The sequence below is a fragment of the Hibiscus syriacus genome, unplaced genomic scaffold (assembly GCF_006381635.1).
Source record: "Hibiscus syriacus cultivar Baekdansim isolate YM2019G1 unplaced genomic scaffold, ASM638163v2 tig00110160_pilon, whole genome shotgun sequence".
Classification (NCBI taxonomy): domain Eukaryota; kingdom Viridiplantae; phylum Streptophyta; class Magnoliopsida; order Malvales; family Malvaceae; genus Hibiscus; species Hibiscus syriacus.
This window is the reverse complement of record NW_024062608.1, coordinates 3,173,859-3,189,365: the sequence shown is the minus strand read 5'-3', so window position 1 is coordinate 3,189,365 and position 15,507 is coordinate 3,173,859. Positions and strand designations below refer to the sequence as shown.

At 34.7% G+C, this 15,507-nt stretch overlaps 1 protein-coding gene across 1 annotated transcript; it reads right to left on the bottom strand.

The window, feature by feature from the left end:
• Window positions 1-9,900: 9,900 nt before the first annotated feature.
• On the bottom strand, window positions 9,901-14,686 carry LOC120216346 (tRNA-dihydrouridine(20) synthase [NAD(P)+]-like). Its single transcript, XM_039213794.1, has 9 exons — window positions 14,595-14,686; window positions 14,375-14,480; window positions 13,489-13,627; window positions 12,671-12,779; window positions 12,440-12,576; window positions 11,416-11,552; window positions 11,012-11,118; window positions 10,574-10,661; window positions 9,901-10,202 (listed from the first exon to the last, which is right to left on the bottom strand). The coding sequence occupies exons 1-9, from the start codon at window positions 14,637-14,639 to the stop codon at window positions 10,168-10,170; spliced, it is 903 nt and encodes a 300-aa protein (XP_039069725.1). The 5' UTR covers window positions 14,640-14,686; the 3' UTR covers window positions 9,901-10,167.
• Window positions 14,687-15,507: the final 821 nt, after the last annotated feature.

The window sequence follows — 15,507 nt, the reverse complement described above, 5'->3', positions numbered from 1 at the left end:
ATTAATGAACTTGCATGCCCAGAAAAAAAACTTAAGATCTCCCAAGTCTTTGAGATAAAACTTTATGTTAACACTCTGAACCATGACATCCACTTCAAGCAACTTGGTGCCAGTAATTACGATGTCATCTACGTAAACCATCAAAAGAACTTGTGAGTCCACTGAATTTTTGATAAACAGATATATGTATGCTTTAGAAACAGTAAACCCAAGCTTTGCCACTAAAAATGCCTACAACGTCTCAAACCAAGCCCTCGGTGCCTGTCTAAAACCATAGAAAGCTTTCTTATGACAACACTCAAGCTTTTCGCAATTCTCACTTCTCTGCTCAAATCCTAGAGGTTGAGACATAAATTTCCTCGGATAATCTTCCATTCAGAGACGCATTGTTTATATTGATTTGAAGAAGAGTCTATCCCTTCATAATGACAGTAACAAGAACGACACGTATTATATTTGCTTTTACAATCGGGAAAATTTCCATTTCTAGAAAACTCCAACACCCCTTTCTCTCTCACTTTCCCTTTTTAGCAAAAAATAAGAAAGAATCTTCGATCGTCGTTTTGTTGGTGTCCATTGCTTCGTCATCGTCACAATCTGTACCATGGTGTTCCTTGTATCGTCCTGAATCCAATGGTGGTCGCGTTGTCATCATATTCACCGGTATGTGAAGGAGTGAAGTGAAACAAATTCCCGACATTACCGAATTGAGCTCTCCGTTATTCATCATTGTGAATCGAGGTTAGTAAGTGCCTTAGAACACTTTAAAATATTTTTAAGAAGTTTTCTATAATTTTCCCATCACCGAAAACCTCTGTATGAGCCCTCACTCGCTGTCATTGCGCATGGGAAAAGTCCACCTCTTGGTGGGTTTCTTGAAGCGGGTCAGACCCTACTTGCTGATCCGATCCACCTGCCCGACCCGTGCCTGTACCACATCCAATATGACCCGAATGGCCTAACCGGCCTTAACCTAGATCAGCCCAACCCGAACCGGTCCAGATGCGCCGCACTGCACCACGCCGCACCGTTAACCGTCACTGTTGATCGGCGTTAACTTTTTCCAAAAACCTCCCTTTTAATGTTTTTCGACGTCTTGAGTTCGATTTTGTGATTTGTTTCATCAAATTCTATCCCGAAAGCTCCAAATCGAGCCCGTTAATATGAAAATGCTTATTATTTTTAGCATTTCTGCTTATTTATTTGGGATTTGATTATGGAATTAATTTGGGATTATATTTTCATGAACGTATCCATGATTCCACTGATCAAGGGTCGACCAAATCTTGTGCTTTATGTCTAGTAGATTAGTACGGTCTGCGTTCTTCGAGAGTTACTTGTAGGTATTCGTAAATTGGTTAATTAAAGTTTATTATTTATTTTATGTTAGGATTTTGAGATAATTTTTTCGATTTATAGGGTCTAGCACTACCTCTGATTGTGATAGACATACACGAGAGTAGGCTACCGTCCCAGACTTCTCAGATCGATAAAAGTGTGTTCCTATTGGTGTTACAATATTGTTTTAAACTATCTATCTAAACTGTTTTGGAAATTTAAATATTCTGACTATGTGATTTTTGTTTTACCGCATGATTTGACTTCTGATATTTGGTTACCATATATTTCTAACATGATCTCTGGTTATCGTATTTCTGTATCTGGTTATGAAAAATGGCATGTTTTAATGTTTTATTAAATTATTGTTTTCACTCAAATTCATGCATATTTACTATCAATGGGGGTATAATTGGAAGAAATATCTCAGGCCTAGTCTATGTCTTGTAAGACCTTACTGCATGCTCCTCTGCTTTGTGCATTGGCTAAGACCTTACCGCAGGCCCTTATGTTATCAGTATAAGGTCCTTACTGGGCATATAGGTGGGTGTATGGTTCAGGGGAACCTACACATTATGTTGTTTGGATGGGGGGTAGTGTTCATGTTTTAAAAATGATGTTTTATAAATAAAATTTTACTGAAATATTTTATATGTACATTTTTATACACCACAAGGAGCACACTAGGCTTTTTAGCTTATTCTTTAATTTTTAACTTTTCAGATACAATCCGACAATAGGCTAGCGGACTTGGCATGTTTTAATGTTTTATTAAATTAAATTATTGTTTTCACTCAAATTCATGTATATTTACTATCATTGGGGGATATGATTGGAGGAAGTATCTCAGGCCTAGTCTGTGACTTATAAGACCTTACCGCAGGCTCCTCTTCTTTGTTCATTGGCTAAGACCTTACCGCATGCCCTTATGCTATCAGTATAAGGTCCTTACCGGGAGTATAGGTGGGTGTATGGTTCAGGGGAACCTGCACATTCTGGTGTTTGGACCGGAGTAGTGTTCATGTTTTAAAAATCATGTTTTACAAATAAATTTTTACTAAACTATTTTATATGTATATTTTTATACACCGCAAGGAGCACACTGGACTTTTTAGCTCATTCTTTATTTTTTAACTTTTCAGATACTATCCGACAATAGGCTAGCAGACTTAGCATCAGGAGGACCGATTTCTCCTTAATTTTCTATCACTGTATATTTCTCTATACCCCTTTTTGTTATACTTTGGTGATGTAACACCCCCAACCCGAACCCACCCGGTTACGAGTCTGAGGCGTCACATTGACTTTTAAAACATTTACTTTTTCCAAAAGAATGAAATTTCAAACTTTTATTAAATCAAAATGCATAATTTATACAATTTAGACCAAAGAGTTTACAAAACTTATCAGAGCGGATACCATTCAAATATTTAATTACATGCCAACTACATTCTCTATAACCTAACACATATCATTCAAAAATATGCTTTTCTGATCTGATCTTTGGAAAGGAGAAGCTGACCTGAATTCCCTATCCATGCTCATTTTCTTTCTCACAGAACCTACGTGTGAAACACTCACACGCTAAGTCTATGACTTAGTGAGGTATAAAACATGTATAATAGAACTCTATATACTTAGAAAAGCATGAACAATTCACATTTCATATAATAATATAATATAACAATCATATAACAATTCATATAAGCAACTTTATACATGCACACATATTCTCATTATCCTAATCACATCATTGTGATTATCATTAATTCATTTAGAACATACAATTTGATAGTTAATCTGTGTAGCATTTCATAACATACCTTACATAAACAAAGTATATAATATCACATAAGTTTTCTTTAAGTTATTTCTTTTATTAGCCCATGTACACTTTTGAGAACTAAAGATATGCGAGTACATTGAGGTTGTGCACATAGGCTATCACCACAGCTCGTATAATTCCCACTAAGGGCACTTAGAATTTGTCCCGAAGGACCACTATGTCCCGAAGGACCACTATGTTCTGAAGGACCACTTATAACCCTCGACTCTTGGCATGCGAACTATACCCCTAGCTCTCATAACAAATAACATGGGCATTATCTTTTATGTTTGTCACATATACACATTCATATCTCATAGTCATATAAGTTCATAGTTTCATATCACATGGTCATATCTCATGTCACATTCTCGTAGGGTCTCATATCTCATTATATGTCATGCCATCTTTTCTTGTATTCATATAAACATGTAATCATATATCACATATCTTATTATCACACATAGCTCATGGTCATATGATTTATCACACATTCATGTATTCAAATAGTTCATCTATTACATATTCATGTCATTCCCTATGTTCATATCATATAACTTATATAATCACATAAATCCTTTATACCGGTTCATATGGTTTATCACACTAACATATATTCATATCAATCATGTGACACATGCGATAACATATAATACATACATTCATATCAAACATATGATTACATTCATGAGTTCATGCATTCTAATATAGGAAATAAACTTGTCGGAAGTCTTATTTCCATTAAACATCTTATACTAATGAATATGCACTCACCTGGCCTCACTAGTCAATGCCAATCTCTTACTTCTTCCTTGCTCGATCTTATCTCGTTGACTCATCAAATACTCTCTTCCGATCAATATCTACACAATCATACATTTGATATGCATATCAGAATTCTAACTGTTATAATTCGATCCTTAATAACTTAATCTAGAAGAAATGCTTAATATTATTTCCACTTTGAGTAGTATCGGTACCCCCATGCATGGTACTAATACTTCCCTAGCTATGGTATTGATACCAAGCTTGGGTATCGATACCCTTTTTGCATTCAAAATCTTTGTTTCAAAAATGGGTACCGATACTGACCTTATGGTATCGGTACTCTTGGTATCGATACTACCCCTTTAGGTATCGATACCCCTTGAATAACTTGTCAAATTTTTTCCTATGGTATCGATACTGATTCATGGAGTATTGATACCCTCTTTCATATTTTGACCCTTTTTCTCTTTGAAGTATCAATACTGGATGAACAGTACCGATACCCTATGCCAATAATTCATATTTTTAGCTCGAAAGTTCACCCATCCTTACATATACGTTCTATTTTTAACTCCTTTCATGACATTAAACTCAACTACCATTATTCCAATCATCTTATATTCATTTAACACTTCATCATCTTCAATATCCTAACATAAATCTTGAAACCAAGAATCTTACTCAATTTCCAACATGTTCCAATTTCATTTCTAACACTTATAACTTATTAATTAGATCACTGACAAGTCAAATTTCACTTCAAAACTTATTTACTAACTCTTTCTCAAGATTTCACTTATAAACTCTTTACCTTCAATCTTACATAACTTTTTCATCTTTGATTTTTAAGCAATCTTAAGCTTCCTTTAAGCTTTCCTATCACTGCAGGAATAAAAAGAAACTTTAAAATGGAAGGAATAACCAACTTACCTTTAACCTAGCATTCACGGTGGAAGAAGAAGAATAAGCTAAATTCTAGAGTTCTCTGATTTTTCCATTCTCTCTATCTATACGTGTAATTATATATCACCACAATCATTTTTTAATTATTTCTTGACAAATGACCATTATACCCTTCTATCTTTCAATCTTTACTAATAAATCATCCTTACATAATTTTGCAATTAAGTCCTTAAACTTTTAATCTTTTTTGAAATTGATCACTAAGTTTTAAAACTTTCATTTTGGTCACTAATCCGACTTTTGGGATGTTACAGGTGACACTTGTTTTTACCACTGTCTTCACGCATCTGTATTATCGATATTTTGTTTCCAACGTTGTTATCTCTATATATTTAACGTATGGACTTTTCTGTTGGTTATTTCAAAATTTTACCGTTACATGGATTTCAAGTATACGATATGTGACCGTCTAGATTCGGGCCTACCATCTAGGTCGAGTCTAGGGGGGTTACAAGTACTCTGTCAAAGATGCTGAAAGTTCTGCTATGATAGTGCTCCACGAACTGCCCAAGCTACTAACCTACCAACGAAAAACATCCGAAGGCTGAGCTTACAAAGCTCAATAATATAATTTCTAATCTAGAGAAGCATAAGAATTTCATAAACATAAGCATGCTGAAGACATGACACTAAGCAATAGGTACATGCACGACCTAGATCAAGCGTTACCTACTTAAGGCTTTACTGCTTTATCACTGAAGTAGGGGTCTCATGCTTCCCTTAATCCTCTGCTAAGGGCCTCGCCATAAGTACACCTCTAAAGGGTCTCTAGCCCTAATGACTAAAAATACTACGCATATCTAAATGTGATAATATTACTTCTATGCATTATCTGAATGCAAACATGATATACTATGCATTATCTGAATACAAATCTAACTAGTATATGGTCTCATATAGCTCTTAGACATTAATTACTGAGGGAACCATAGTATCACATAGCATCGACGTAATTCCCACAAACATACTGAATGATCTCCTAGTCCTCACATAGCCATCAGGTAGATCACTGAAGGGAACCCAGTGTCACATAGCATAGGTATAATTCCCGCACAAACTGAAGCATTGGTTTGGTCTTACATAGCCTTCAAGCCAAGCTTTAACATGTTTGACATATTGAACTGATGGGACTATACATGCATGACTGACACAGACAGACATGGGATAGGTCTGGTGGTGTTACCGGAGGAATTTACGTGCATCTCGGAGAAACACCTCAGCCTACCTTGAATACGAAAAAGCCTAGAAGTAAGAACCGAAAATTTACGTGCATCAGAAGCTTACCCAACTGAATTGAAATAACTAACCATGCAAATCTAAGGCCCATAGGCCACATAATACTAACATTTCTAACCCACTCATCGCGAGTGTTCGAGTGTCACACCCTAGTTAGCCCCTGAGGTGCCTCGCGCATTGTTAATGCCCTACTAGGGCAGCTAAGGTAATATGAGTATACCTTAACATAGTTAGACTCACTAAAGTGAAGTAAACGTCACGCTAGTTGTTATCTCACTTGTTCTCTCATCTAGAATGTTAGGCGAAGGCTTACTTATTATCTGAGGAACTGGCTAGCCCGATATCTGGCTCGGGTTTGCTTCTGAGTAGTGGTACTCTATTCGGTCGTATTGTAACTTTCTTAAGAACTTCTCAAACTAACAAGGACGACTTAATTTTCCTAGGTTCACTGACATTATCGAAGCTCATACCATTGTGACCACTGAATCTGACGTAATCATCGTACCGCTTATCGAACGCCTCCTGAACGATCCTTGGTCCTGACTATTCGTATTCGTCCTCATTTGAAAATACGTTGGTGTATTACGCTTAATATGTGTTTCTAAGTATACTTGGTCGTTTATGTCCCTTAAGGACTAATTCTTAATATTACAGATCGTCCTTAGCTCTTATGAACCTTAAACGATTCAAATATGACCTTTCAAAGTGAGTAGTATCGATACCCTAGGGTCAAGTATCGATATCAAAAATACATTTTGTTGTGAAATTGGGCCCCAGTATCGATACTGACACCTTGAGTATCAGTACTGCACCCTTGGCAGTATCGGTGCTCTAGCCCAAAATCCATAAAGTTTGGCCTAATTTAACCAGTATCAATACTATTCAACCCAGTATCGATACTCGAACCTAGAAATAGATATTTTAGGCTCGAGGAACACTTGAAAATCATAATAAAGTCCATAGTTTGATTCTAAATCATGCACTAAAGTTTTAGAGAGTTAATTAGGGTTCCTAGGTATCATAAAACACATTAATAACACCTAAAACATCTTTTAATCTTGAAAACAAATTTAAACCCTAATACGCGTAACTATATAAATCTTTGCAAATACTTGTAATTTATGAAAGCTTAATACTCCAAAGGATTAGAAATACACTACCTTGATTTTAGAAACACGAAATGAACCTTCTTTAGCTAGCAATCACCCTCCTCAAGGCTTTGATGATGAAAACCCCTTTTTTCTTACAAAATAAAACTCAAAGCTTGAATCTTCAAAATTGATGTTGTTGGGGTTATTTAGGATGAAAATGAGATAAGAAAAATGTTCAAGACCTTACTTGGAACTATTGTTACTCAGAGAAGATGAAGGATGAAGAAATGAAGAAGAAAAGCTGAGAATGTGAAACCCACGTCCAAAACCCCTTTATAAGCCAAATATATCTTCTTTCTTTTAATGGTCTAATTACACTTTTAGTCCTGTGCATTTTCCTCGTATTTAAAAGTCTTTTTTTCTGGTTAATTGGGCCCAAATACAATACAATTAAACCCAACAACTTAAATCATGAAATTTACGAGATCCACTTACCTCTCGGATAAACCTGAACTGCTAGATCGAAATTTGGGGTGTTATAATTCATTTGTATGTGTTACGAGTCTCCTCATTCTGGTAGGTCTCGGGCTCTTCTTGTGCTGGCTAGGTGTGGGCAAGCTTGTTGCATATATGGTATAAGGCTGCTTTATTTCTGAATCTCCTTGAGGATCCTTCTTCTTCGGTGGCTGAGATTTTAAATGTCATTCGTACGAGAGGTGCGTGTATTCCTTGAGATAGGTTAGTGTGGCACTTGAGGCACATTCCAAAGAACTCAACAATTGTATAGATGGCGGTTCTAGATGGACTCTCCATGAAAGGTCGTCTTATCTCGTTTGGTTTAAATGTTGAGGGTAGCTGTGTTTTTTTGCTTAAACGAGCTTGAGACTTTTGATCACCTCTTCTTTAAATTTGATTATTCTAGGCACAATTGGGGTGGGTCTTACATGCATATGGCTTGTCGAGGGAGGGCTTGGATTAATGTCATGAGCTTAGCTGGGCATGTTGTAATTCTAAAGGGAGGTCGTTAATCTCTTTTGTATTTCAGCTGGCTTGGAACGGTTGCATCACCCTGATTTGGAGGGGAAATAATCGACGTCTCTTTCAAGGGATGGGCAAACTAGAGACAAAGATTGTTGATTGCTTAAAGAATTTGGTGCGCCTAAGGGTGGCGGTCTTGAAGGAAGTTAAGCGTTGGCACTGATAGCTTGGTAGCGAGTGTTGTAGAGAATAGAGGTTTGAATGATTAGTTTCTGTTTTATCTGATTATTTAGTGATTTTCGTATAGTAACATCGGTTCTTTTTGGATATAAAATTTTGGATAAACTCTGCATTTATATAAAAAAAATATTCATGACAGAAATGAAATTTATTTTTGAACTTAATTTATGGATATATGGCACTTGGTAGCTATGTTTCTTAATGTTGACAGCTGAAAAAAAATTAAAAATAGGAAAATGAAGAAATTTCAATCTTTACTAATAAAAATAGCTCTTTTCTCTAAAGTCCTATCTTTAAGAAGTAGAAAATTTGATGATAGGGGTTGAAATTAAGCGCATGGACCACACATGTAATATTATGAGATCCCCTTGATTTTCAAACAAAACCTTCAATCTCTCTATCTTAAGCCGAAGTATCAACTACTCCAACGAGGCAATGACAAAACAAGAAGAAACCTTAATGTAATATGAAAATTAATACACAAATATAATAAGATTTATATCATTATAAAAATAATTATAATATCATAAGGTATACTCTCCTGGTCTCATAGCAACTTCTTTCACGAGTGTGGTCTAGACGAACTTTATTTTCTTATTCTTTTTTTTTCTGGTTAAATTATAGTCACTATTAAAGCAAGCTAAACAATCCAAAATCAAAGTAGCGGTGAATGAATAGCAAAATTATAGAGCAAAAAGAGTTTCAATGCAAAGAAGACATGGCAAGAGAAAGAAAGCATCAAACAATAAAACAAAGAAGATAAGACAAAAGAAAGCATGCATAAAACAGTAAAACAAGAAAACTGAGTCAATGGTAACTTTTACCTTTCGAATGTGCTTTGTAACGATAAAATTATGGAATGCTTTTTATTCCTCGAATAATTCTTTCTATTTCCTTCTCTGTCAATAATTATGGGACGAAGAAATTATTTGTCATCTGAAACATTTTAGTAAACTCAGAAGTTTTTTTTTATCCCGATCAGCTTGTTCCATGTCGGCCAGACAGAGACTCATAATTAAATAACACTTTAATATTTTATCTAAACTATTTTTTTCTTAAATTATTTTGGGTTTACAAAAAGACTCGTAATTAGTATTTCATCTCAAGTTTAAGGGCTAAAATAAAGATTAAATCCTTTTGCTAAGGTGCCGTGTCATTAAACTAACGGTACTCAATGTCTCAAGGACTAAAACTTAACTTTTTTTTTTTTAAATTTGATGAGCCAAAAAGTACAAATAAAAAATTTAAGTGACCATTATTGTAGTTTACCCTAAAAAGAATAACAGCTAACATATATTCTCGTACCTTTTATGCTTTAAATAAGAAAAAATAATATCTGTGCGTGACTCCAAAAGCTGGAATAAAATCACGAATTTCATATCTTATCCCTTCAAATTTTGAACCATTTAACCGTGTAACAATTCTCCAAGCAAAAGCTAGTGTACAAAACTCAACCAGGCTAAGCATAAGAACACTGGACGCCAGCTTCACCACTCTTGACATAATTTAATTTAAAAGATCAAAACATTGCAGAAATAAGTGCTATTTACATGTATATTTCACTAAGATACAACGGCAGGAACCCTTAGATTCCTAGGTTGGTTTGTGGGGGATACCTCATTTTTACGAGCTCATCCCATCCATTTACCGACTGTTAGGCTTCAGCCTACTGGAGGTTCTTGGTGCACAGCCATCTATATCCATTGAGAGTGAATCTGTTCGCACTAATCAACTCGTAATATTCTTCTTCCCCATAGACTTTCCTGTGAAAATAAAACAAGGATCGTACATGGTGGAGGAATTCTTCTTGGTGCAATCAATGAATGAGATTGATACAAGAGACCTCATACTAAGAACTCGGCCTAATGCTTCAAGCTAACAGTTAAGGTTACTATATATACTAATATCTTGGTTTGATGCATCGACACTTGAAAATTAAGAATAAGGTATTGAGTTTACTACAATTTTATTACTAATATCAAGGGCTCTTGTTAACAAAACCCCACTTAGAGAAGGTAACTTATTGAAGATCTTTTACCCGAACTTTTCATTTTCCGACTCATATTTAAACATAGATATGAGTGTATATTTCTCCAAATATATGGAAAAAGAATTTACAAAAAATTAAACATACCGATGATGAATACATATTCATTCCAGTGACATAGCTGAGATACATATCTTGGAGTTGTATAACCAAGATGCACAACCCATAATATGCTCTGAAATAAGAGGTTCAAGAAAGTTGTAAACTCATGCAAGTCCAATCCAGTGCCAGAATGTGAAAACATAACCAGCATGGCAGAAACCATACTACAAAATTTTGAAGAAATCTTCAGTGATGACGAAATTTAATTGGGAGCATTAGACAGAAGAAATTGCTTTATTTAAATCATTACTCTGAACAAGCATTGGGTTATTTCAACAATTTATTTCATTTCTGTTTCATATCATGATTCTTTTACCCAAGAGTGAGATCAAGAAATAGTATTACCATTCTTTAAAGGGAAATTGCAGAGAACAATTTCAATTTTCAAGTTGCACTTAAATTGGGCAGTATGGAGAGGCCTACCTTCCTAACATACTCCTTTTTCACATCTTCCCAATGTTCTTTTACTTTGGGAGAGAAAATTGAAGCATTCCAGAGAGCACCTCTTGCAACCATAACAGATGAAGCACCTTTATATATGTATATATAATAACACATATCAAGACACAATATAAAAGCACATATATAGAATATAAAAGACTTTGAAATTGGGTAACTGTATAGAAATTTAATACATTCTAGAATCGTAGGAACCATTCATATGGAAATCTTGCAAACAGTCACAATTTGGCAGTGCTTGGGGCAAGGAGGATGAACACAAATGGTGCAAGAATGTCTTTTAGTCACTTAACGTGTACCAACTTAGAAACTTAGAACAGAAAGATAACAAAGATATCATTAGAAAACCAAAAGTACCTTCTAGCTACCTGTTGCAACTTTAATGCGCTCGATATGATCATATTCAAAAACATCACCATTTGCAATAACTGGAATAGACAATGATGACACAATATCAGCAATATCATTCCACTCAGCTGGATCCCTTGGCCTATCTGCTACTTTTCTGCAATTTTTACAAGAAAAACACACATCATTAAGAGGGAGGAGCACCAAATGCTAAACGAGTAAAGCTTCAAAGATAAACGATGGCAGCACAGAAAAATGATCCATATGGTGTCCATAGTTTGTTTAATAGTTGATATCATAACAATCTTTTATGCCTTTACAGACAACAAATATCTATTCATTGGCCTGACAATCAAGCCTTTTCCTTCCGAACATAACTTCAGTTCTCAGCCTTTGATAGTTTGAATTCTTACTATCTATTATCCATCAAGTATGCCTCACTGTTCCAGCCTGATTTCACCAACTTTGTCCCCTAATACCCTCACCCTACAATTTTAAGCTAACCACTGAAGTTACAGATTTTGATATAAAATAATGGCCAAATATTATATTTTGAAAAAATAACGTCAGGTAAAAGGTTGTCTTACATAATCATTCAGAAGAAAGAAGCACAATTCCGGTAGCTATATCAAGAATATGATAGAATTTTCCTTTTCCATTTTCGATTTCCAGGGATGTTACAACAAAGTTTATGTTTAACTACTGAAAATTAAAAGAACTAGCATACATATTTCAGAACAAAGAAACATAATTCTGATCGCTATATCGAGAATATGATAGAATCTTCCTTTTCCATTTATGATTTACAAATCCAACAAATACATTACACTCTTGGCTAAAAATGGTACCTTGCTACCTTATATGACCTATCCCTTTTAAACAGATGAAGTTGTTATCTATTATAATCAAGAAATATGAAAAGCATTAATCTTGATCTTATTGATTGACAAATTGCAGTCGCATCAAAAAGTCATAACTGTCTCAAACAAACAAAAGTTTGGCTCTAAAGGGTTTCTTTCAAAGCTGGTTTGGATCTAAAATTACCTTCCATGGACAGCAGGAGCAGAAACACCAGTCTTCTCAATTCTCCTCGCAAGTTCTACTGTATCATGGGATGAATTTAAAAGTCGAATCTTGCATGTTACTGGAGTGTCTATGTTCCTCCTTAAAGTTGTTAAAATCTGAATTAGCAAAATAATAATGTGATGGATCAAGTTTAACAGAAGATAAAGGTAATAAAATTAAAGGATTTATCCAATACTATGCAGCACCTACATCATGTATGAGATCAGGCTTTGACAACAAAGCAGCACCCATGCCACCACTCACAGAAAATGGCCTGGGACAACCCATATTGATATCTACCACAGCAACATCTTTACACCTATAGAAAGATACAAAATTTAAAGGGTTTTGACTTTCAAAGGAAAAAAAATATCACGACTTTTTTATATTAAATGTATTGCCAATATCATAAAAATAGAATATAATATACATAAAATAAGCGTATATTTCTTAGACAAGCAGTTGGAAAGAAGCAATGATCAAATTATCATAATGACTTAAAATTTTGGTAAAAAATAAAGCACTTCAACATGAACCATACATTTAATAAATCAATCATCTGTTGTCATGATAAACCAGAGTTTTCAGGTGCACAATTCAAATTGAAGTATAAAAATCAAATTAACCAGCCTTAGGCACATGGATACTGGGTTAGTTTTTCTTAGATTCAATTGAGCTACAAATACGGTGGATTCCGAATTCAACCGTTATCTATGTAGTTATTGTAGATAATAACCCTTTATGGATTCCGATAGCCTACAACACAAGCCATTTCCTCGTATTCTGAAGAGCATTTTCAACTAGAATTTTGCATACCAAACAAAAAAGAAAGTGATTTGATGCTAACACATGAGAATTTAACACAACAAAAGGTAGGGACATTTTTCAGATTATCACCTACATAATTAATATTGTTCGACTTGAATGAAGAAAAAAATGAATAAACAGTGTAGTGATGCGGGAAAAAAGTTTATGAGCATCATTGCAACTTCATGACAATGAGAAAAATAATGCCATATAAGATTTACACTATTTCAGCAGCCTTTAGAGCCCTCACAGCATCAGAAGTGCCCATTTGAAATACAACTCGATCCCTTTCTTGATCGCAGGTTCTGAAGACAACATTATCAGTTCCCTTCTCAACAAAATCAGTTGATCCGATATATTCTGCAAAAAAAAAAAAAAAGAGTGGAACCAGAAACAGACATGACTCTCAAAATCAGTTCAATTTCAACTATATGAGAAAGACATCACATATAGTTTTATTACGTCGGCTTCACAAGAGAAACAAAAGCGAGAACATTAAAACACAATGTTCTTCTCTTTCCATTTCTATGTGTTAACAATACCAATGGCGTATGATAACATCAGCAGCTGACAGTCTCGTGTTCAGCTCAGTTGAAGATAGTTTCATTCGGTTATTAGTCGGTTAAAGAATCAGTTTCTCTGTTAAAGAAGTTTCTTAGAGGCATCAGCCACCAACTGTAATATTCCATTTATGTAGATGATTGCAGATGTAATCAAAGGCGATCAATTATTTGATGAAACACTAGAAATTATAGCAATCCAAAGTTTTCTCTGTCGTTTCCATTTCACTTTCTTCAATATTCAACACTCCTCTCACTTTCATTTTACTGACTCTGTTTGAAATTTAAGAAACTTAAGCAAAAGTCTGTATGAAGTTGATGTTCCATCCAGGTTTTTTTTACTTTATCATTATCATATTTTGAAACTGATGTTCCAATTATTTTCAAAGTTAAAAGCATGTCCGCATACAAGAAATTAAATCAAAATTGTTAACGTAAAAATAAAGAAAAATAAATAAATTATTAAAATTTGTTGCACCAACAGAGTTATCAAGCACGAGTTCAGAAAAGTAAAAACACAACTGAACCAAAAGATGTGTTGACGTACCATTAACAATGCGGTCGCATTTGATAATCTTGTGATCAATAATTTCCTCGGCGTATGTAATATCTGCACCGTAATCAGAAGCTAGTAATCTAAATGGCAGCGTTCCCTGGATCAACTCAAATTAGAAGTACAATTACAGATCAAGTTTTCAAATAGAAGAGAAGAGAGAGTACACAAGGAAGAAAGGGAGAATTTAGTATTGGCAGTTCAAATTACTCACGACTCGAACCATGGGAGCGAGAACGAGCTTGTTCCTGTACTCCATTATTGCTGCTCCCGAGTTGACTGCGCAAGGAGAACCGCAAAACAAACGGAAAATGCTATGAAACGACTTTAAATGGCGAAAAACGGCGCCTGCAACTGTACATATTATCAAATACTTGGAAGAATTGGGCTCACTAAGAAGTCAGGCCTTCAATCCTAACCTCTTCTAAACTCAGAAAAGGCCCCTTCAAGCCTATAAGTATTATTGGGTTTTGAAGCCTACATCAGGCTTATTAGTAATAAACCAAATGAATTTAGTATAAAAATAGAAGGCAGATGAAACTATAATTAGTAATAAACCAAAGTTTTGTTCCACTGCACTTGCTAAAAACTTTAGCTAAACCAAACTTCTTTCTTTTTTTTAATCAAGTTTTCATTCATACCCGTAGTCTTCCAACATTAATTAAAGCACAGACAACATTACTTGACTCAACAAACTTCCTTCATCATGTTTGACTCAACAAATATTACATCAAAATCTTGAAAGATAAGCCTACTCGGTTTGAAGGATTCAATATGTTACAAATTCCATTTAGATTTTTAAGTAGTAGTACGGGCAAATGGCCGTACGGATGGTCTCAAGTCTTGAATCAAAGGACAAATTGCATTACAAAACTCCAATGGCCGGTTTTGAGTCTTTTAACTTTTTTTTTTGAAGTATTTGACTTTTAAAAATTACAATGTCAAGGGAAAAGGACTAATTGAGAAATGGCCTCACTTCCAATTCTGTTTAAAGAAAACACACTTATATAAACTAAGGGTGTTCAAACCGTTAATTCAGCTACCGACCGAACCGAATTACAATTAATCGAACTTTTTTTTTCTTTAACCGTTAAAAAAACTAAACTTTTTTTGAAAATATTAAATGG